Raw genomic sequence first — 25294 nt, 5'->3', positions numbered from 1 at the left:
AGAGAGAGTCAGGAACAGGAAATAGCATGAGGCTGGGTCCCCCACCCCCCATCTGAGTCAAGGCTCTGAGAAAGGCTGGTTGTGTGTGGTTTGTTTTGGGGGTGACTGAGGAGCAGTGGTGGGGAGTGCAGAACTGAGACATGGAAAGGAAGGACATGTTAAAAATAAGTTTGCCTTTGGGGTAGCTGGGGCTCCATCCTACTGGGCAACTCTGGGAGGCTCTGTAGAACAATCCCAGGGTTGTCCTACCTGGGGGTTAGGGAGCTGGGTATCCACCTACCTCCTTCCCACGGATGGTTGAGGGCTGTTCCCATGGATCTGCCATAACTCTCAGCATTTCAGCCAGCCCCGTCTGCTCAGGTGAAGCCAAATCTTCCTGCAGCTCCAGGAAGCCCACAGGCCTACAGATAAAACCCAGTTCTTCTGCCCGGGGACCTGGCAAGGTCAGAACCAGAGCCAACAATAACTGAAGGATAAGAGTGTGAGGACCCAGTTAAGCCCTCAAGGTAGGAGCAGCAACAGGACTGTGAGCTCACAGGTACACCATACTGATGACCAGGGCTGGGGGGCAAGGATCAAAGCTCAAGGGCAAGTGGCTTGGGCCTTCTGCCCCTCCCAGACCTGCTCTATGGTTCCTTCCCTGTCCCAGGGATGGGCTGGCCTCCTGCCTGGTCAGACTCCAGGAAACGGCAGGCCTCCTGCAAGTCCTTCTCTCCCTCCCCCAGCTTGCTCTAAGTCCCAGGCACTTGTTCTGTGGCAGAGGGCAGGGTGACTGCTGAGATGGTCCCTCCCTTCTCTCCAGTGGAGACCCACAGCCTGACACTGTGACAGTGGCACAGAGCCATCACTCTGTAAATAATTGTGGCTGGGGTGAGAGGTGAGGAAGCCAACCCGAGGATCCAAGACAGACACCTATAATCTCACATTCTGAAAAGCCCAGACCTTCAAATCAAAGTGCTATTTCAATCTTCTCACTTCCATTTTTCTTTAACCTTAGACTAAGGGAGAATAAACCCTCCTTGATTTGTAGACTGAGTTCTTTAAAGAGACAGCTTGTTCTTTTCTAAATTTATTTTTTCCCTTTTCCTTGGGCCAGACACCAGGGACCTAAAATGGGACTTTGGTACTTTGGTCAGATGGCTCAAAATGCAAAAGAGACTGTAGGGAATATTGTGCTACCAATCCATCTTTCCTATGAATCCAAAAGTCAAATAAGTCCACGAAGGGCTTTTTTTTTTTTCCCCTAGAATTTCAGGCTCCCTGAGGGCTAATTTCTCTGAAAGCTGCATTAAACTAATAGCACCATAAAAGGCCCATTGTGAGATGTAATTGGTTTGCAGGACTTTCCTATAAAAATAATAAAAAGACTGCCAAAGGCAGTTTCCAAAGGTCAATTATCTTTGTGTGGCTTGAGCTGAGTGGAGGTCAGTCCCAGAATTCCATTTTATAGGCATATTAATCAAAATGGGTCCTGCCCTACCCATCTGACCCCATCAACTATGAGAGAAGTCACAGGTTCTACCCTTACACTGATTGCCAAGAGGGCGCTTTGGGCTCCTCTTTTCCCAGGAAAAGACTGGCCCATTGTCACCAAAATGAATGCAGAGCTGGACGCTGAAACTTTCAAGGCAGAATAAAAGGCAGAAGAGCTATATCCTGAGCACAAAGAGGAGATGATAACTCAATGAGTCAAGCAGGCCGTGGGCCAGGCAGTGTGCACTTAGAGACTAGGTCAGCTAGGCCCCTTCCTAAACAGCTGGGGAAGCACATTATCCATGACCCAAACCAATTCAACGAGCTTAAGCAAAAGTAAAGTTAGTTGGTAAATGTAACTAGGCATCTTAATGGATCCAAGGGCTCACACAATATCAGCCACACTCTTGCTCGCTCACTCTCTCCCCCCACTATCCCCCCCACACACACTATTTCTGCACCCCTAGTCCCTGCTCTCACACAACCTCACTGCCACATGGCCAGCAAGAAGCCATTGGGCTGCCCACTTGAGTCATTTTTCCCATTGAGCTTCCTCATTATAAAATGAGACTTCTTCTCCTAGTGCTCACAAATCAATTCCAGGAAAAACTCTGGTTAGCCCTGGGTGGATCACATTCCACCCTGGACCAATCTCTATATCCAAGTGGTTGCAAGGATATGATTTGCTGAGATGGAGGTCAAGTGCTCATCCCTGTCACTAAGGAGGTCTGGAGAAAGAAGAAATGCAGCATGTTTCACAACTAACTTGACCACATTGAGTGAGGGTAAAGTAGTTTCCCCCAAGGGCAGGATGCTGTCAAACAAAAACCTATCCTCTCTCCCAAAGAAAGTTAACCAGCTCCAACATGTACCTTACCAGCCTAACATAAGCTGACTTGATTCCAAATATCCAAATATTCCATTGACCAATCTAATCTTTCCCTTCAGACTAATGCAGGAGGTCAAGCTCAGCAGCCAAGACCTATCCACACTGGCCAGCATGTGATCCAGGCTCACAGTAGGCCCAGGTTCCCCCCTCCTCTGGCAGGCACCCTCAAGAGCCCAGCCTCTTGCACAGGACCACCCTTGCCGCTTCCGACCAGTGGATTACCACAGGAGGTCAAGCCCAGTAGCACAGATCCCACCCATACCATCCTGCACATGACCCAGGCTCACAACTACCGCGGGGGCCCTGCCCAGATTTGCCCATACCGACTAGCACAGGACCCAGGTCCAGGGTAGGTCCAAGTTCCTACCCCCTCACCTGGGAGCCTAAGCCTAAACCAATTCCATCTTGGGACACTGCAGTCACCTAACTTTTTGACAGCAGACAGGACCTAGAAGCAACAGCATCTCAGAGCAGGCATCCCAAAGAGAGTGTGGGGCCCACCCTTTCAGCCCCATCTCTGTAAGACATTGCTTCTATCTTGAGGCACCTCAACTATTATCTCCAGTTACCTTGGCTATTGCTGCCACCACCTTTAGGTACAGTAGCATACATTGAGGGACACCATCAGGGTGTGGAAGCCCAACATCAAGGTGAGGTACAGACAATCTGCACGGGCACTACAAGAATAAAGGGAAGAAACTGTAATATCTTAGATCCACATTTCAAGAAAGGAAGACACATGGACAACATGAAAAAACAGGGGAGGAAAGTGCCCCAAACAAACCAGGACACTATAATAACAGAACCCATGGACAGAGAAGTCGATGAAATGTCAGAGAAGGAGTTCAGAAGGTTCATAATTAAAATGATCTGTGAATTAAAGAATGACATAAATGAGCAAATACAGGCAAAAATTGATCACTCCAACAATGAGATAAGAGAGCAAATACAGGTAGCAAAAGATTACTTCAAGAGAGAGATAGAGACTCTGAAAAAAAAAACAGTCAGAAATCCTTGAAATAGAAGGATGCAATAAACCAAATAAAAAACACAATAGAAAGCATAACCAGCAGACTAGATCACTTGGAAGAAAGGACTTCAGATAATGAAGACAAAGTATATTATCTGGAAAATAAAGTTGATCACACAGTGAAGATAGTAAGAAACCATGAACAGAACATCCAAGAATTATGGGACAGCATCAAAAGATCAAAGCTAAGAGTTATTGGGATAGAGGAAGGCACAGAGTTTCAAACCAAAGGAATGCACAATCTCTTCAATAAGATAATATCAGAAATTTTCCCAAGCATGAAGAGCGAATTGGAAAACCAAATACAAGAGGCTTATAGGACACCAAATGTACAAAATTACAACAGATCTACACCAAGGCACATTATAATGAAAATGCCTAGCATACAGAATAAGGATAAAATCTTAAAAGCCACAAGAGAGAGGAATCAGATCACATATAGGAGAAGACCAATTCGTATCTCAGCAGATTTTTCAACCCAGACCCTCAAAACCAGGAGATCATGGAACAACATATACCAAGCTCTGAAAGAAAATGGATGCCAACCAAGAATCTTAAATCTAGCAAAACTAAGCTTTAGATTTGATGGTGAAATAAAAACCTTCCATAATAAACAAGAGTGAAAAGAATTTACAACTAGAAAGCTTGCACTACAGAACATCTTCAGCAAAAATATTCCTTCTATCCATTCACCCATCCATCCACCTATCCATTTAATCAGCGAAAGACTGGTTTTATAGGAAGAAGTTTTCCTGCTTCTTGCTCTTATGTAAAAATTAATCTAAAACACAATTGCTCTTGTAGATCCCTAAGTTGTTAAAAGAATGAACTATCCTCCAGCCCTAGAATATGCAAATCTCAATAAGAAAGCATAGAAAAGTATAGAAAAAGACACCAAAATATTAACAATGGTTGTCTCTAAGTGGTATACATGACTTATTTATGTCCCTTTAGTACATATCACTTTTTCTAATCTTTCCACAATGAAAATGTATTGCTTATGCAATTTTACAAAGAAAAAATAATGATACAAATCTTCTCAATCTCATTATTCAGATTCTATATGCACCAGGCAACTCTCCAGGGACTTAACTTGGTTTCCAAAGTCACCTGCTACTAAAGAGAGGATGAGCTGAACATTCAAAATTCTCAGTGACTATGTTTGTTTTTAATAATAATGATACTCTGCTGTGATAGTTTAGCCAATCTTTTCTCTCAGTCTTAGATATAAATTTCTGGCTCACAAGGTGACAACCCATCAGCTGGCCTCTCGTTGGCCCACTCAATGTCAACATGGTAAGGCCCTGGAGGATGACAGTGTCTGCCTACTCACAATAGCCCCGCTATGACTGGCCACACTTTTGGTGAGCCACAGTGCCAGCAAGTACTCATTGGCAGCTGAGCAAAAGCAAATGCACTTTCTATCATCTCCAAGAGGTGGGATGTCTGTTCTCCTGATGCAATCAGTGACCATCCACACTAAGCATAGAAGGGAAGTGTAAGTGTCATCCCTGGAAGCAGCTGAAAATTTTCCAGCAGAGGTCAGGAGCTCCATCATCATTTCTGTATTGAGAATAAAAGCAGAAACTATCAGACCTTTTAAATAGCTTAAAATTAGATCTTAATATTTCAAATAGAATCAAAGGGCCCTTGGTATCATACATACTTTTTATGTATGATACACAGGTATGGCTGTCACACCGGTATGGCTGTCCACATGCATGTCAATCAAAAGTATTTTCAACTTCTATATACAGAGTCATCTCAAAGAGGAAGACTTGCTGGCCAGATAAGGAATGAAATTTTGAAAGGGTGTCGATGCTTCTTGGATGTGAAACTGTGGAGTGACTGAACACCAAGTTACATATGTAATATTCACAGGGACTCTAAATCAAATATGTTTCCCAGGGAAAATGGCTATTACTCAAACACATACTAACATCACCATTCATCTTCTATGATTCGTATGTGTAATTTCAAGAAGTCCCTTTCAACAAGCCTACAAGTTTTTAAAGATGAGAAGTTAATGTACAGAACTAGAAACTGGAAGAACCAGAATTTAACCCCAAGTGTGTCCCATCTCTCCTTCTAGAAAACCTCTGTGCCCTTCTCAGTGACGCCCCAGCTGTATCTATAGGCATCCCACTGTGATAAACTCATGCGACATCCCAAGGACCATGTTTTCTGCATCTTCTAACATTCAAATCATAGAAACAGTGGCCAAATGAGAAAATCTCAAATGAAAACAGGAACCCAGAAGGTAGAGTTAATTTGACCTTCGCTACCTCAAAAGAGGGAAATCCATTTAACTTGAAAGGTCCTGCTTCCCACTGCAGACAAAGCAGCAGCTGGCCAGTGGATTCTGGGCCAGCTTCACCATTTCTGGCTTAAATACCTTTCCAAAGGAAATTTCTAAGTGTCATGTGGACATACTTCTAAATGTGGCATTAGACATCAGCAGAGAAATAAACCTGCAGTTATAAATCCCATAAGGAAAGAGTGAAATGTCCCTGACTAGATAACAGCATGGCACACCTTTGTGTCCAGAAAAATAAACATAAATGTAAGTTGCTGCTCACTTTAAAGAGGAGCTGGTGACAGATTCACTCCAATCACTTTGCCAAGCCCTGCATAATTAGTGCTCAGAAAGTTCCAGGGCCCAGGAGCCTGTTGTCAGACCCCAGTTTCTGAGAGGGGTGCTGACCAACCTGGGTTTACTTCTTCTAACTTTCAGAGTAGGGAAAGTACAAATCTTTCCTTAGAGGTTTAGAGAAAACAAGACTGGCTTATTGAGAATATGGCTTTTTTTGTTGTTGTTCTTTACAATAACAAGAGGATTTGGATACACACTTGGGTTTATGAAGTATAAATCCTGTTTAAATCTGTAGCAGTTAAGATGGTTCTTTGGAGAAGAAAGCAGCTCCTGACTTGAATTGCACTGAGCAATATTCTTTGTTGTTGCAAGATATTGATAAATCTCCAGGTCCTCAACAAGGAGAGTCAAGAATAGGAAACTCATTTCAAATCATATCTCAGGTAGGCGTCTGAGCTGAAATAAGATGAAAGTCATTAATTTTTTTTTCTATTAAGCCACCAAGCACAAGTGGAATAGTTCTCTGCTTTCCTTGCTTCGACTTGAAATCTGTTAAGGACATGAGCCAAGATTCCTATTCCAAATCTTCAGAGAACTGCCCAAAATTGTTCTTTTCCTTTTTCCTTAACAAAAACAACAAGGTGTGAACAAAACTGTCATTTAACATGGTAATTAATACAGGGAGACGTAATTAGCTGCTACAAGCATTCCTTTCTTGTCTCAAACGTCACTGAAGCCAAGGAGATCTGTGTCTACTTATTGCTGTTAGGGTAATAAATGCACGTGATGGATAGATGAGTTCTACCTGTCTTGATGTGGTAACGTGACATCTCAAATTAATTTCTAAATGATTTCCCAAATCCTCTTTATAAATAGCAAGAGCTTCGGAGGCAAAGTGCTAGCTCAGGCAAATCCTTATGCCAAGATGCTTGACTTTCTATAAGACAACAGAAACGTGGGAAGACTGCCCAAAGGTAACTTTGCAACTCAGGGCCATGCTAGAACAAGCTTGAAGGTAACAGCTAGACAGTTAGGGTCAGGTATTTACCCTCCAGTACCAAAAAAAACACACTACGAGCAGCCCATGCAACATCCACAACACATCTGCAGTAGGCTGCGTTCGGAGGAGGTCATGCAAACTGCTCTAGACCTAGCTTCCCTTTTATTTCATGAAAGCCAAGGTTGTTTGAACAGAAAATAAAGCCGAGATTGCAGTTCACCAATGATGAGCCTACTGCCCCTCTGCCCTGTTCCGTACCTCCAACCATGCTTCCTCCATCTCAAACAAGATGCAAGCTTCTAGTCTTCCTCCTACCTTTTCCCCAGGCCCCTTTTTCTCCCACCTCTGCATCCATTTCTCACCATCTTCTGGAGTTCACATACTTCGGTCATTTCACTGCAGTCTGATATTTTTTAAAATCAGGAGTTTTAATGAGGTCTTCCCCATATAATCAGTTATTAGGTACAATTACTTCTTTATGGGTAGAATTACCATTCCATCAAGTCTATTAATTCTTCAAGAAAATGAGGTTGCATAATATTTGTGTTGGAAGTGCTTCCCCAGTGTCTCTGCTCCAAGCTTTCTCCAGTGAACAAGTCCTGTCTTTGCTAGCCCAGATCCATGATCTCCTTCCACCCCACTTCAATACTTAGAAGGTCACCATATTTGAGGCAGCCCTCTGCATTGCCAGTCTGAAAACCCATAGAACATCCTGCCTTACAGTTGCTGGAGACTGTTTCCTACGACTTGAGTCTAGAAAACAGTCTCCCTCAGGAGCTCCCCAGAAAATGCCATTCCCCTTCTGAGTTGGTAACCCCCCAACCAATAGGGAACAGCAATCAGCAGGAGCACTGGGCTCATATATCCACGAAAGGCACAAATCACACGGGGTAGGCTACAAGGGACTGAGAGGACCCAGAGAGAAGCTCATTCATGAGGAGCAGCCACGAGTTGGCACCATGTGACCACTGTCCTAGATAAATGAAGATTCAGTGCTGCCAGATCTTCCCAACAAGAGAAGCCTTCAATCTGGATTTGTGTGTAAAATTTCTCTGTTTTTGAAAGTTGGCAATCAAATCAGAAAATAGATTTAAACACCATGCAAGCCAAATAAAATATATCTGCAAAGCGGACCCAAACCACAGAACATGAGTTGGAATCCACCTCTCTAAAATCTTCTTTTCTGCAATCAGAGGTGTGTTGGTTTTGATGACAATGGTGAACATTGCTTGGAACCCATTTTTATTGTTATTGTCCCACACGCTGGCCTGCAGAAGTGATTAAGCATCTTGCTGAGAGCATATATTTTTATTTGCCTGAATGTTTTCTTTTTTAAAGCATTTCAGCCAAACTACTCTCCACCCAAAGCTTGTCTTTATAAATATAAGTAAGATGGCTATAAATTATTTAGGTAATAAGTCAACATTATTAGCATACAACATGTTTGGTCTTTAGAAATTGATTTAGCCTCCCTCAGCCTCCGTTTCCTCATCTGAAACAGGATACAAAAATATCTTCTTTGGTGAAGTGTGATCACTACCACCTCTTTCCAGGTGAAGGTTTTGCCAGAATTAGGAAAAGAGTCTGGAAAGGGAAAATCAGAATTTTAGTGGAGAAACTTGTCAGATGCTACCCGAACCAAAAGATAAAGGTGAGCACCTCCAATGGAGTCGTGTGGCCATCACATATCTCCTGAAATGACAATCTTGACAAGTAAGGCCTCTGCAGCATGAGCAGGGTGCCCAGGAGGGGGACAGGTCGATGGATACAATCCAAAGGACTGGTGGGTGGTACAGCTACATGGTCCAACTTCACACATACACTGTTGTTGAAAGGAAAAGAATAATATGAAAGCAGTAATGCCAAGCAAATGTGGCTCTCATCCCACATGGCCTCAATCTCAAGAGTGTGGTGCATGTGATATTTAACAAGAAAAAGGTCTCCATTCAGGGGGGCTCCAAGGGAGGCAAAGTCCATCCATGTCTCCTTTAGGACAGCAGAGGAGGGGACCTTCCCCTGAGAGAAAACTTCCATATGAGCATACATGGAAGTTTGCTCACCATGGGGAAGAGTTCAGAGGGCACAGTGATAGAGAGGCAGGATGGGGGATTGGGTAAATCCAATTAGATTGGAGACGGAAATAAACTTTGATGTGGGTCATAGTGGGATCAATCAAAAAGTTTATCGGTTCAAGCCTTGCCTTTGGAAGTCAAGTTCTGTGACCCAGGAGGTTAGTTTCTCGCTCCCTAGTGATGCTGTGGGAATCTGAACAGGGCTTTCTCCCAGAATATACTGTACGGGAAAAAAAAGCCAGTGATGCTCAAGTCTGGCTGAGCACCAGAACCACTGTGAGCTTTGGAAGTTCCTGATGTCCACACCACATCCAGGCCAGTGAAATCAGAATCTCTCAGGAGGGACTCAGACATCAGTATTTTATCAAAAGTTCCCCAGGTGATTCTCACATACAAACAGGTTTGAGAATGTAAATACCATCCCCAAAGATTCTGGAGTGTGTCTGGACATCAAGGTTTTTAAAGCTTCTGAGATGGTGGCTATTACTACTATTATTATACTTGTTAAATTCCATGGCACTGTCACAGTGAGAAGGAAGAAAGGGACTTTTTGTTTAAGCCATAGAAGAGAATAGTGTTATTTTGGAACCAGAAGAAAGAGTTCCTGGCATTCTGTCTCATATGAAGTGTAAAAAAGACTGATCACTTATGTGAAAGAGACAGAATTGACACAATATACTTTATTTTTTTAAGAGAGAGAGACAGAGAGAGAGAGAGAGAGAAAGAGAGAATTTTTTTAATATTTATTTATTTATTTTTAGTTTTCGGCAGACACAACATCTTTTGTTGGTATGTGGTGCTGAGGATTGAACCCGGGTCACATGCATGCCAGGCGAGCGCGGTACCGCTTGAGCCATATCCCCAGCCCCGACACAATATACTTTAATAGCCATTCAATCTTTTAATATCTATTTAAAGAGCATAATGCAAGGCCTTATTACCTAGGGAAGATTCTTGACCACAGCCATTCAGATAAGTTAAGCAGCTTCTCTGGTGTTTATTATCTATTCACCTGACCACTTGGAACAATACTTTAAAACCTCCCAGGCTACTCTTTAGGAGCAAGGAGATGACTTTGAGACAATAACAAAACTGACATTCACTGAGCACCTACTACATGTTGAGAATTGTGCAAATATCGCTTATAGTTTCCTGTAATCCACATAACATTCTATGAAATGGGTACTTGCACATTTTACAAAATGAGAATCCAAAAGCTGAAGAGGCTGCTTAACTTGCTTTTTTTTAAACAGTTATAATTGAAAGGGTGTGGGTTCGAATTAAAAAGAGATATTTGTTCTCCTGTATTCATTGCAACACCATTCAGAGTAGCCTACAGAGTTAACTGAAGTAGCCATCAGTGGATGGGTGGACAAAGGAAATGTGGTTCATATACACATGGAACACTGTTCAGCCTTAAAAAGGAAGGGAATCTGCCATTTGCAATGACATAGATGAACCTGGAGGATATTGTGCCAAGTGAAAGAAGCCAGGCGCAGAAAGACAAATGCCGTGTGATCTCACTTATATGTGAAATCTAAAAAAGTTGAACTCAGACTCATAAAAGTAGAAAGTAGAATAGTGGTTTTACCAGGGCTGGGGAGGGCAGGAAAAGGGAATTGGGAGTTGTTAATTAAAGGATACAAAGTTTCAATCAGACAGGAGGAATAGGGTTTATGATGTACATACAGCAGAGTAACTATAATAAAAAAAGGAATACTTCAAAAAAATTGAAATGAACCTCTGCTCAACCCTCACACCATACATAAAAGTAACTCCAAATGAATCATAAATATGATATAAAAGCCAAAACTGTAATAAACTTTTGGAGAAAAATACAGACAAAAAAATCATGACTGTCTCATAGTGGGCAAAAATTACTTAGGACAATAGAAGCACAAGCCACATAAGGGAAATAAGAACAAATTGCACCATATTAAAATTTAAAATGTCTGCTCTTCAAAATACATGAAAAGGTAGGTATTCAAAGTAATGAAAAGGTAAGCCACAGGGCTGGGGATGTAGCTCAGTAGGAGAGCACTTGCCAAGCATGTGGAAGGCCCCAGGTTCAATCCCCAGTACCACCAACAGAAAAAAAAAAGAAAAAGAAAAAGAAAGAAACTGAGTGGCTTGTTGTTTGCAGACTATGCAAAGAACTTTTATAATCTAAAAAGAAAATTTTTAAATGGACTAAAAGCTTGAAAAACCTGTCACAAAATAAATCTTATGAATGACCGAAATCACATGAAGAGAGGCATAACATTATTAGTCATCTGGAAATAGAAATTTAAACCACGCTGAGATAGCAATGTCCATCAGTTGGCATGGCTCACACAATGCGAACACTGACGAGGATGTAGGGCAACTGGAGGCCACATGTTGTTGGAAGAATGCAAAATGGTACAATCAGGGAAATAGTCTGGCAGTTTCTTGTCAAGTTAAACATGCCTTCTCCCTCTGATCCAGAAATTCCATTCTTTCATAAATACCCAAGAAAGATGATAATACATGTCCACATAGGGACTTGTATATGAATGTTCATAGAAACTTTATTCATAATAGCCAAAAAAAACCCAGAGGCTACTCGAGTTCCCATCAACAGGTAAAATAAATAAATTGTGCTATTTCTATATGATAGAATATTGCTCTGCAATAAAAATGAGTGAATTGGTAATACACACAAAAACATGGATGAATCGCAAAAAAGCATTGTACAACCTGAAAATAACGCAGGCACAAGAGAGTATATAATGTATGATTCCATTTATGTGAAACTCTAGGAAAGACAAGTCTAATCTATAATCATGAAAAACAGATCCAAGGTTCCTGGAGTTGGATGAGGCTCAGGATATTCACCTGCCCAGGCACAAAAGGGTATTCTGGGAGGTGGGTGCAGGTTTAGGTTGTGTCAGAGATTACTTTGGCATGTGCATTTGTCAGAACTTACCAAACTACACGTTTATCTATAAGCATGGGTATACTTATTAAAGATCCAGAAAGATATACTTACAAGTATAAAACAGCCGTATTTCAAAGGTGATACAGTAAAAATACTTTAACAATTAAGAAACACAAGCACTGACCAGTCAGAACAAGTGAAGGGGTGTGAGCAATTGATACAGCCAACCTACAAGAGCAAAAACCATGTGTTAATCAGGAAACCAGAAGTTCCAATGTGTGTTGAGATTAATGAGGACTTTTTTCTTATTTTTGCTTATCTATATTTTCTAATTTTCTGTAACAATCAGGTCCTCTAAAATAAGAAAAAAAATCTATTTTTAATTATAAAAAAGAAGAATGGTACCCTGTTGATACCACAGTTCCTACTGTTATAAAATTCTAATGGATCACAAAACCCTAATGGAACTTTTAAATAATAGATATGAGAAATGGTTTACTAAAACAGCATTGAATTAGAAGTTCAAAATGGATAATGCAATAAAAATATTTCCACCTATTACAAAGAAAATGGTGAGATATATTTTAAGTTATGACAATTTTAATATTTTAAAATGCCTTCCCTTTGCTTCTATCCCATCCAGATCTCCACATAATTGATCATGTTTAAGGAAGAGACAGTATCTTTATTTGTTCAAATAGTCCCACCTCTGAAATGCCATCCCACTCAAAATTCATTATGTAGTATTTTCCTGTGGGTCTCTTGGACTAGTTCAACTTCAGAGTCTGTCTGAGCAAGTGAGGAAACCAAATGATAATTATCAACCCTGGATAAATTCTTAGAGCAGAATTACAGCCCTGACAGGGAGAATTGCAGCCATTGCTTCCTAGCACAACTCCCATAGTCTCTGTGGCTTATCACAGCAACAAACCTTTGCTCTGAGCAATTTTTCAGAGGTAAGCACAATAACAACCTGGCTACAAGGGCAGTCACTGAGAAGCTATGATCAACAAATAATGATCAGGGAGTCCCCTTTATCATGCCTCTCTCCATTAACAGGGAAACCATACCAGCTTCCCACCAGCCCAATTGGGAGCCAATGGATGGTTTAGCAACAGGACTTCTTTCCGAAACTCAGAAACCCCCCGGGTAAAATCATGCTACTGTACCATCTCCTCATGTTGCTCTACAATGGAGCTCAAATTTGTGATTGTAAAAGCACCTCAGCCCACTGCGAGTTCACACTTAATCTTTCATGATTTGCAAATCCCAGTGTTTTTAACAGCTCTTTTTTGTCCATGGAAACACCTGCACCTAAACAGTTATTGCTAAGAACATCCTGGGCCATCGGGAGATGCCATAAATGAGAGGCCGTGACATTACCTCCTCCTTCCCAGGCTTAACTCATTGCTCCTCCCTCTGAACAAAAGCAAGTGCATCCACCAGAGCTCCCCTGTCAGCTCTCAGAGTCCTCTTGCATCCTGACTCAGGGGACCTCTGACTCAGCCGAAGCAGACCACCCTGCTCTGTTACATTCAGAGAAACAAGAAGAGGTAGCAGAGGCCACCAGGCTCTCTCCCTCTGGTGACTGGAGCTCTGACATCTGAAGGTGAAAGGAGCCAGGTCCGTGGCTCAGGTCTCTAAACCCAGTTACTGGGTGGATTACAGATTAGAGGCCAGCAACATAGTGAAATGCTATCACAAAATAAAACATTAAAGGGGCTGGAGATGTAACTCACAGGCAGAGTGTGTCTGGATTTAATCCCCAGTACTGGGGGAAAAAAAATTGAAGCTCAACGATCACTTTGTCCCCAGATCATATTATAGGAAATATAGATAGAATGTTTCATAAGGCACTCAACATGCCATTTCTGGAAGATATTCAATTATAAATTACATTACAAAAAAAAATCCAGCTTCATCCAGACATTTTGGTGTCATCAACCCTATAATGAAAATCAGGCTCACCTTTATCGTTGATACATTGTATGTGACAAACAACCTTTCTTCTCTGATTTCAAAACATTGGGCATCTCTCAGGTAACGATAACAATGGCAGATGTTCATTGAGCAATCTCTGTGTGCCTGACACTGCTCTAAGTTTAGATGCATTAACTCATTCAATCTTCAAAACAATCTTTGCTATAATGAGCCAGGTTCTGAATCCAGAAGCAGTCTCCAGAGTCTTCACCATACTGAGATAAGTCAAGACTCCATTCCCCTAGAGAAGTGAATCCCTTATGAAGCCACCCAAGAACTCAGAATGAAGTTGGCTTATGGTCCTACTTTAGAACATCTCTGGAAGGATGGGAAAATCGTCAGTGTTGTTTCTTTTATCTAAACAAAACACAGCTGGCTCGGGGATTACATCATCATTTGTTTTTCAGAATGGAAATGGCTCTACTATGGTTTTTTTTTTTTTTTTTTTTTTTTAGATTCAAAATACTCTTGGCAAATTCTCTAGGGGAAATTCCCATACTTCGTATATATCCTTGTATAGAGCCCGAATTGCTGATATCACATCTCACCACAGGGTCACCATGGACAATGGAGTTCTATTATAGAGTTGTCTGTTATAGAGTTCCTTCATGGGGCCCATTTGGGAGAAGCAGTAGAGGATGATGCTCCCTGGCCCTTACCCACTTTCATTTCTAACAGTCACCACCTGCACTCTTTGTCCAATGGCTGCCATCAAGCTGACAGAACCTGCTTTGTCAGTAGGCAGAGAGAACCAGAGGGTCCCTCCAGAGCAGCAGTCCTTGGTCAATGATTGACAGCATGGGGATATAAATACCCCAGCTTTCTTAACCCTGATGGGGAGAACTCTGGGATGTTATGACATGGCCTCTAAAGCTCCCTGCAAGATGGAGCCAAAGTCTCCCAACATGGAACTCAACTCGAGATCACATCCTTGCTTGGCCTCCTTCCCTTGCCCGTCTCATCTCCCCACTCTCTTCCTGGTTTTACCTCATAATGCATCACCTACATAGCCATCAATATCTTTGGTCTGCTTCTGGAGAACCCCACCAGAGACAGGACACTGTCCTTTGTGGACTGAAGATGCTCCCCACTAAGTCCCACTTCCCTGTATAGTCTGAACAAACATCTTGGGCCATTAACACTTTTGCTTTCACAGGGGGAATCTTGGTCCCTTTGCACAAATGGAATGTTCTAAAGATGCACTGACATGGTTCTTGTTCATCCTGAGCTACTTACTACTCAACACCTTTGTAAAGATTACAGAGATCAAGCTATTATGAGAGAGGTGACCGGTGAGTCCTCAGTGTCCCCACATAATGTGAAACAGTGAGCTGGTGCCCAAATAAATGTGGTCTTGACAAAAATAAAGCACAGTGGGTTCGATGGGTTAAAAAGTTGTCTGGAGCCTGAGAGCCAAACGGGTCCCTGTGCTAAACAACCCCATGCTCAAGCATGAGGTCTAGAAAGGCGAATACAGGATGCCAGTCCAGACCCCTCATTTTAGTCTTCATTCCTCTGAATCAAATCCTTATGTTAAACATTTCTCAAGGTAGTTTTAAACTTTAATTACATCCACTACTAAAGCAAAGATCAGAATCTCAATAAAGGTTCTTTTTTTTATTTTTTATGCTTGTTTATTGGCATGTCTCTTTGGAATAGATTTTCCTACCCTAGGCCTGAAAAGAAATTCCACATGGATATCCTTCTCAAAACATGTTTAAAGACTTGAGAGTCTGTTCTTTCTCACGTCATGCAATGACTTGTTAATGAGGAATAATTAAAAATAGATTCTCAGTAATAAGAGGAGATACATTGCCTCTCAAAAATATTTTCAAATATAAAACTTTCAATTGCACAGATATCTATAATAAATAAATGAATATCTACAGCTTCACTCATACAGAGTATCTAAATCTGGTGCATTTCAAATCAATTGATGTGGTTGCAACAACAAGATCACTTTGTGCAATATGGCAGCCTTATTGAGTCCAATAATGATCTGCCAATATCCTCACAGTCCAAGTGAAACATCTTCACTCTTTTATGTACATGACTATGACAGTTCTGCATTCCTTTCCATCCTGGAATCTGGGCACCTGATTTCTCTAAATATCTCTGATCCAAAGGATATAAAAAGAGATTCTGCCAAAATTTTCCAGAGCAAATTTCATGAGCTGTTTAACCTGACCCAGCCAACAGCTTCCAGTTAGGACTTCGTTTTGGATGTCTTGCTGAGGGGAAATCCACCCCCGGTGAAGCGAGGGCCTGTGGGTTCGGCCACTGAGATGCTGTTGTCTATGGGTAGTCTGTTCTTGTTTCTGTAAGAGAGGAGGAAAGAGTTAGCTTCCTTAACATCTTTTTCCTCTTCTAAGTTTGATATTCTGGTAAGTTCCAAGGGTGAGTGAGTCACCAAAAACAATGTTGATTAAAGCTTCTAGTTTTAGATAAGGTGGTTGTATAAATCTAATTAGGTGTTTGCTGATAACACAAAGAATCAGAGGAAGACAATTAAATGTGAAATGTGCTCTCCTAATGTTGATCTAAATATGGACAGAGGATCTCATTATAACTCTAACGCTGTGAATTTGGTGGCTTTCTGACTTGTAAACATCTTTGTTTAAAAAAAATTTTTTTGTTTAGTCCCAAAGATCAGTCAGAAGAATCTTTCTCTTGGCTCAATAATAATGGCAGAATCATCATTTATCAACTGGTACATTACAAAGTACTGGTGAAACTTACAAATGAGTTATCTTCATCAAAATTGGACATTTATAAAAATAAAAACTTTCCCTTAACTCTAGACAAGCAACAGTTATTACTAGAAATAACTTAAGATCCAAGAAAATTTGAGGGAGATAAATAAGATAGGGGTTTTTTTTTTCAACAGATCAAGGAATAATTCCCTAAAATCTACAATGTGTTTTCTATATGGATCTCCTTTGGACACTCACACACACACAGCACAGCACACACACACACAAAACTGCATAATAAGCTCAGATTTACACAAGTTGCCTTTTGTGTCACTAAGGGTCTTACAGAAACCACCAATGGAATCCATTTTAAACAAAAATTAAGCGAATTAAACTACAGCTAAGACCAAAATCAATTAGATTGGACGACTATGGATGGTTTATCCTATGGGAACAAACTCTGCCTTTGGGGAAAGAATCTAACTGGTACTGCAAATTGTAGACCAGTTTGGGGGGCTGGGGTGGTGTGGGAGTCAGGAGCAGGAGGGGTGTAAGTGAGGACCAGCGAGTGACAAAAAGGGTGTTTGGGGAAAATGAGAGAAGGCAGAAAGGTAAAAATGCTATGAGTAGCTATTTTATAAAGGGCATGTGTGGGGAGAACATCCACAGGGAGAAGTCTCAATTATTCCATTTGGAAAGATCCTGGAGAGGATTGGGTAATCAACCCAGCTGTCTCTTAGCAGAACTGATTTCATTATTGTGAAAAACCATCCTCCACAAATAGGACAAAAGCTTTCTCCTTGAGTGGATCCTGCAAAGAAGGCTCCTCCATGTACTTTGGCAACTCGTCCAGCTTGTGATTGGTCTTAGACGTGAGCAGCACCCGCTCCCCCTTCCCCCTGCACTCCCTCGCCTTAAATAACCTAAATTTTCCTTTCTGAAGGAACTTGGGCTTAATGCTTCTGGCTTGGTCTAAGCTGACTAATGGGAATACTGTCTCCTTTGCATTATCTTCTTAATGTATTTATAGACCATTATAATGACTCCCTGCAGCCTTCCTCCTTCCAGTCTAAACTTTCTCAGCACTTTTGTTCTTGCCTCTGCATATTTTTCTGTAGCACCTTAATCTTTTTTCGCTGTGCTCCTATGCACTCATCTGTCTACCAGTGTATGGATCCCCCAACCAGATGGAAGTACCAGTGAAACCCTAAGCAGGTCAGAGTGTCTACTAACAGTGAACATTTAAGGACAAGAAGAGGACAAGTACAGGAAAAGATTCCAGAGCAGCACTAGCCAATAGGTCTTTCTGCAGTAATGGAAAAGCCCTGAATCTAACCCACAGGCACATGTGGCTACTGAGCATTTGAATTTTGGCTATAGCAACCGAAGAACCAAATTTTTAATCTGATTTAAGTGTGATTCATTTAAATTTAAATAACCATCAATGGCAGATGGCTGGGGCAGAGTTCTAGCGGACAGGCCATCTAGAAGGGACGCCACTGCAACATTGTGTAACCAGCTAACAATGGGGTGGTCAGTAAGGTTAAAGAAGACTAAGCCAAACCCCAGAGCAAAGGCAAGGAACTAAATCAGCTCTAGGAAGATGAATAACCATTTGGCCAAATCAGCTGTTTGGAACTGTGTCATCTAAACCACTGGTCTTCAGCTGAGGTCTGTGAGCCCTTGAAGATGAGTAAGATGACCCACTGGTGTAGAAGGAAAGTATCATAGATTCTACTTATGCTTTTATCTTTAAAAATTAAAAAAAAAACTATACTTATCAACAGTTGCAAAATGATGATAGTACTTGCAAGTAATTTAGAAATTAAAATATATAGGAGGTAAATTTAAAACTATTCTAAGACAAAAAATTTATTTTAAAAATATGTATATGAAGGGGAGAAACTGAAAGTTTCAAGAATCTTTTACTGACCAGTGAGAACCACTTCAAGACCACCGAGCTAGTCACCAGCCTCTCGTGGGAACTGGCCATGTTGACATTTTATATGCAGCATCTCCATGTCCTTAAAGAAACCTACAGTGTTGCCACTGCACTGTTCGTTTAATTCACATCATTTATTTCAGTGGTTCTCAAACTCCCGTGTACATGAAAATCACCTGCGGGGTTTGTAAAATCACAGATTGTAGAGGCCCATCCAGAGCCTGCTGGATCCAAACATCTGGAAATGGGGCCTGGGAACCTGCATGTGTTTTAAAATGTCACTAGAGATTCTGATTCCTACAGTGGCTAGCCCACACATGAAGAGAGACGTGTCTGAATTACAGCAGTATTTTACTCTACCGAGAAGTTGGCATCTGAATGAGGAATGGGGGAACACTCTGATTTATTAGAAAGGCAGATCTTAAGTGGCAAATGAATTTGCATCCAGTTACTTTATATGCTGTTTGCCACCAACGGATCACGGGCAGAAGCAGTCAAACCGTATTTCACCATGTCCCTGAAACATCCATGTGGATGAAATACCAAACATGACTTTCAACCCACCAAATGAGTCACGACAGAATTAACTGGATGTCATGAATGTCATGCATTCAAAACGAGTTTCAAACCTCTTGATTCATCCACTCAGCCTTCACCCCTCACCCTAGAATCAGGCAAATGATAATAACAAAGTGAAGGGAAGGTTTACTTGTCAACATGCAGGTTTCTGAAACCCAAAATGTTAACCTCACTTTTGCATTACCGTCTGCTAGGAGAAGACTAACTCATGGAAACCCCACCACAGATACTGAAATCTGTTACTAGACATAGGAGCTCTTTCAGAGACAGTTGATCTAAAATGTAGGAACTATTAGAATTACAGTGGTAAAGCTGTATTACTTAAAAAGAACTCTTTTATTAAGCCCTTCTCCCTTGGCATGTGGTTTCAATTGTGAATATGCTTCAGCCTGTAAAAGGCTGATTTTGAACTTCATTTGCAAACATAGTCCTGGCTGGTTATCTCCATACTGTGACAGGGAGCTGGGGTGTCACAGTATGGCTCCCTGTGCCATGTTGGATCCACAGGTGAACAGATACTCGTGGATTCCTTTTAGGTCCTAAGAAGGGGCCTCAGGATTGGAAGAGACTCTGATCTTGCTCTGATCCAAACCCAGTTAGTGTTCCGTGGAATGTCATTTGTTCACCTTGCAACTTAGTTTACCCTAAAGAAAGCTGCAACTCTCTGAATATTCACCAAATATTTTCTTATGAGCAGCTAATTGGCACAACAAAATTAGAACATTTAACCAGTTCTTACTTCAGAATGAGTTCTTTACGTTTCTGAGCCAGGTATTTTTTCTTTAAATTCATCAGTTCATTGCCAAGTTTCTCGATCTCATACTTATATTCTTGGCTCTGTGACTCATACATATTCAATTCTGAAGACAAAACCTAATGTGGCAAATAAAGCAGCATTAGTCAAAATATCCAAAATGAGACATCATCCTTTTCTGAAAAACCTTTTTAATCCGCTACCATTTACCTCAGTGGAGCTAAAGCACAAAACAATGCCCAGGTTTAACAAGGAATCTTCATGCTTCCCAGCGCAAGGCCCGTGACTGTGGCAACACCTGGCTGAGGGCTGAAGACTCATAATCAGGTGACAAACTGAAATGAAATGTCATTCCCCTGATTAAAAGGAGAACTCTCCAGAAACATTCACACTGGCTCAGGTGGATGGTATGTGTTTCAAGGAATATTGTGATTAGGGACAGAAAAACTCCCAGATACACTCTCTAAACCTGCTTTTAAAACCTTAAATAAAAGAAAAGAAGCTCCAGAAAAAATATCACTTGGGAGTGTGATTCATTAGAGGATCATGTAAGAATTATTCTTTGGTGATTGAACCTGAGGGTGCCTAATCTCTGAGCCACATCCCCAGTCATTTTTATATTTCATTTAGAGACAGAGTCTTCCTGAGTTGCTTAGGACCTCACTGAAGCTGACTTTGAATCCTCCGGCCTCAGCCTCCCAAGCCACTGGGATTACAGGCACGTGCCACTGTGCCCAGCAACAACTATTCTACAATCATCCTGACACTTCCAACTAAGCATTCAGTCTATGTGTTTGCCAAGGTCATTCTGCCAAATGTTTATGACCTCTTTACTGGGTCATAGACAGTGTGTTGTTGATCTGTCCCCCTTCATCACAGTCCTGGGACTCTGATCTCTAAGAAACAGAGCCATGATACGTGCACAGGAGAGCCCAGTGCAAGACAGGCTGTGATACGAAGGCTGACCGCCCACTGCCATGGCCATGTGCAATAGGGACTACTGGTCTCAGGCTGGACGAGAGTAGGAATTGACTCATCCACATGGGACAGAAAGCGTGTCCAAGCAAGGTGTGCTTCCCACCAAACCAAGCCAGGAAAGGCAGGTAGTTGTTCTAAGGGACATGCAATAGACTCCATTTAATTTTCCTCTTGCTTGCTATTTTTAAAGATTTGCACAAAAGAGACACATTCACCTTTTGAGTATTCATCTGCTTCCCAACTCTTTTCCTCTTTATTTCTGTGAAAATGGTTCTGACCTTGCTCTCATGAGCTCAAGAACATGTTTTCATGTTGGAAGAAAACCTGTCTCGATAGTTAAGTGTCTATTAACAAAGATCCTATTTCTAAATAACAAATGAGGAATTTCCTTTGGAGTCCAGATGATGATGTTGAGCTGTCCAGACACCCGAGGTATACCACATCCCTGAGAACCTCTCCTGTGGAGTGTCACATTTCATTCTGAGCAAAAACAGGGATTTTCTGAGATAAAGGGTTAAAGTAACAAAAGGCCCCCGCGAGAGCCATTCACTGACATCGAGAGCTAAGTGAGGATAAGACATTCACTTTTCTGATCTATATCCATCCTGAGAAAATGAGAAAATAATTTTCTATTTTGTTTGAAATATTCAATTGTTTCTAGGAACAAAAATAACCAAAAGCGTATGCCTTATGCAAAAAAAAAAAAAAAACCCTCAAATTATGTCTCAGACTGTTCACATGAAATGAACATTCAGAGTAATCTGGATATGAATGTTCTCATTAGACTTCTGTTTCATCTGCCCTTTTTACTAAAAGGATGTGATTGTACAAAGTCCTACTTTTGAAAGGCTCAGTGCCCTATCAGTAGGGAGGCATCTATTTTACCCCAAGAACAGAAATAATGACAATTACCCTCCCTGGGCAGATAAGTGCCGGAAGTCAGCTGGCAGATGCTGCATCATGTGGCTGTGTGGGTGCAAAACTTCCCTGGCACACCAAGAACATGGAATACGCCCTTAGGAGGTAAATCTCAAAACATCCTGTGAGCACGGATGATTTTTTAAAAAATTTTAGCAAAGTCACATAGAATAGTGAAATATCCCATCTCTCCAACTGATTTTCTTCTGTCAATCAGAAGGGAATTACACTAACAAATTCTTGCATGATTTTATTTCCCTTTCATGAATACTTATCTGACACATGGTCATGAAGGGTGCTGGGGAGGAGCCTGAGCTTCAAGTTCATTCTTGATGGAACAGCAGAAACCTGCTTTGGCACAGGGGCCTGCTTTGGTTGTTAAAGTTCTCCCCTGCTTCTTTCCTCCATTCAAATTCTCTAAATCATCTTGCAATTATACACATAAATCCTGTCCCCACAAATTTCCATCCCATTGCTTTCATCCTCTCTCGCCACCCCACCCCCCAACCCTTTCCTCGCATGCTCACCTCCTTCTGGAAAGGAAGGTGTTTAATAAGCTCTGAGAAAGCTGATCTGGATGGAGCGTGGCATGTGGGAGACCAGCTCACTGTGCCATTGCAGTGGACAGGTCCAGGTGTGTCCCCTGAGTGTGGACACCCTCTGACCAGCCAAGCGCAGAGCCTGCCACTTACCTTAAGCTGCTTGGTCTTCTCCCGCAGGGTGTGCCGGTAGATCTGGAGCTGTTCCGCAGCCTCGGGGCCAGGCTGCCGGGCCAGGATGTGCTTCAGTTCCACGTACAGTTTCTCCTTTTCCTGGTGGAGAGTGTAAACCCAGAGCAGGGATAAACAGCCAGACCAAACAGGGAAAGGGACTTTCCCAGCTCGCCAGGAGGCTTCCAGGCCTAAACTACATTCAGCATGAGTCAAACCAATCCATATCTAGGGCCCAGATGTGCTCAGTACTTGGAAACAAATAACAAGACAAATGAATAAGAGAAAGTCCCTCTCTACCTGGGCACAGGATCACACAACTGAGACCATCTCAACAAAGTATTGTAACCAATGAAAGCCAGCAGTGACTATGACTTCAGAGGTGGGGGAGGTTTTGTAAAAATTGTCATTTCAGTATCCCCTCTAAACACAAGTGTCCCCTCTAAACTTGAGTGTTCCCCAAGCTAAGAGAGAGAAGAAATTTTTAGGCCAAAGTTCTATGATAGGACAGGGGCACAGTAGATCCAGCTCAGGCAAGAGCACAGGGCAGGAGCTGGGGAGAAGTGGAGAGAAGACCCTGTATGGGGGTGAGACCAGCTGTGTTTGGGACCACATCCTGCAGGCTACCGGAAGCCAAGATGAGCTGTGCCTGCATTTGTCTTTGGGAGAATAAGTCCAGCGGCAAAGCAGAGGGCAGGAGAATGTCAGGGGCCCCAGAACGAACAGAGGATGAAGAGAGCTGTACCTCACGTGCCTAGGAAGGAAGGGAATCAGATCAGAAGACACTGCCGAGGTAGAATCCCAGGGACGCGGTCAATGATCAGACAAGCGAGGAAGGACGGGACAGGGGCCAAAATGACCCCAAAATCTCTAAGTGGGCCCCTGGGGTGAGGGAGGGGAGAGGTGATGGGGACAGATGCAGTGAGACTAGATGAGGAGCAGAAGTCCTTCAGAGAAAGGTGCCTGCCAATCAGAGGGTGAAGTCACGCTGAGCCCTCTGGGTATCTGGGAGAGGAGCTAAAATGCCACCCATTACTGAGCAGCAACGGGCTAGCTGGGTCAGAACAGCTGGGTCTTTGAGAGAACAAGAATAAAAGGGGCAGGTAAGGAAAAGAGACCAGAGAAAGAAAATGAGGGAGAGAAGTGAACATCCCCCCAAACCAAGAAAAGGCAGATGATTAATAAGGAGGAATCACTTGAGTGGTCAGTGGCCTCAAGTGAGGGACAGAGAAGCAGCAGCAGGACTGCCGACAGCCTTTGACGTGGTCATCAGGACGTCATGGCTGACCTCACTCAGAAAGGCTGCAGGAACATCTGGAGAGCAAAAACCACAGGTTGAAGAAAATGAGTCTTTTAAGAAACACACGGATGTGGGAAGAAAAGAGATCCGGATACCGTTTGAAGGAAGAATTGGGTAAAAACCCAGGAAAACGAGGCAAAGTTGGCAAATTTGTAGGACTATAAGAAAGGATTCCCTGGAACCTAAAATCGGATCAGATTTCCATAATGTAACTTAAACAATAAGCAATACAGAATTCTCATTTGTATTCTAGAGTCTTCGGGTATCACATACAAGTAGATGTTTTCCTAATGCAGCTCGATTCCATGTTCCTAAATCTCTAAACATTAATGAAGACTCGTGTGGCTACTCATTACTCTTTGTACATACTTACTTCCTTAAGATAATTACATTTTTTTAAAAGAAAATCTATAAATATAAGCCCTCGTGTTAAATGAAACATCCAGTCAAATGGAAACTAATTTCTACCTGGAGCTAAGTAATCTTGGCATTGTCATCAAATAATCTTTTTTTTTTTTTTTTTTTGCCATGGCACTTAAAAACCATTTTTTAAAAATAGGTAAAATTCATTAACGAGGCACTGTTACCATTTGTTTCAGTTTTTCCTCTCCCTCAGCCAAATTACAGAAACTTAATTATAAAGACAGCTCTACCTACAGAAGAGTGTTTGCAACTTAAAATGCGTTGGATAGAATAAGCTTCTAGAGAAACATATCTTTAAAAAAAATAGTACTTGCCATTTAAGACATAATTCCGCAAAAGGCGAGGAACCCCAAAAGCCTGTGCTGAAGAAAAACCTGAACAAATAGAATTAGAAAGTGGTGGTTTTCCTTTGCTGTATGACACCTCTGTCACACCTCACAAAATCTTCTTCACAGTAAGTGGGTATAGCAAGCAATGAGAAAGATATCAGGAGGTGAGTTTATTTTCTATAGCCACTTAACGCCTGCTCTGTTGAAAAAAAATAACACTCTGACAAGGCTTCAAGATTCAATTTGGAGAGGGTAATACGTATGTGGAGAAGCCGGCGAAACTGTTTTGTCCAGTTCTTTCAGTCTGCCTGTCCTTATTCCAGAGTATAGAGAGACTTGAAAAGCAAAGCACCTCACAATGACAAAGAGGAAACAATCTAGTTTGGGATATGATAATGTCTTAAGCTGGGAAAAAAAAATATCTTACCATGAAATGTTTCTCTTGTGTGACTCCTTTCAATTACCCGGGAGGTAGGGAGCAGAGAGACATAGGGAAGAAAGTTTAAAGGAAGAGACTATGGTTGCCTCACTTCATCAGTGAGCCTTCCGGTGTCAGTGGGAATTAAAGGTGCATCCAAGGTCTCTCGACCTGGATATAGCCTTGGCTGGGATATAGCCAAGAATCACTTTTCTCCTACAACACTTCCTCTGGGGTTTGAAGGTATGCAATCACCCTGAAAATCTGGATCCAATGGAGCTACAAAATTCCTGGAGACAACAGATAACATCACA

The 25294-nt window shown here is 41.8% G+C and overlaps 1 protein-coding gene across 1 annotated transcript in view; it reads right to left on the bottom strand.

The window, feature by feature from the left end:
- Positions 1-16142: 16142 nt before the first annotated feature.
- The window catches only part of CFAP58 (cilia and flagella associated protein 58), a gene marked incomplete at both ends in the record, with an annotated part of 105432 nt that continues 96280 nt past the window's right edge, over positions 16143-25294 (bottom strand). The window contains 3 exons of the mRNA XM_081268244.1: positions 16143-16254; positions 19890-20023; positions 22493-22612. Of these exons, the coding sequence (XP_081124370.1) occupies positions 16143-16254; positions 19890-20023; positions 22493-22612 (366 nt within the window). The remainder of the gene's footprint in view (positions 16255-19889; positions 20024-22492; positions 22613-25294) is intronic.

The sequence above is a fragment of the Spermophilus citellus genome, assembly GCF_964194105.1.
Source record: "Spermophilus citellus genome assembly, chromosome: 15".
NCBI classification, from domain to species: Eukaryota; Metazoa; Chordata; class Mammalia; order Rodentia; family Sciuridae; genus Spermophilus; species Spermophilus citellus.
The sequence above is the reverse complement of the archived record's forward strand: the minus strand, read 5'-3'. Positions and strand labels throughout refer to the sequence as shown.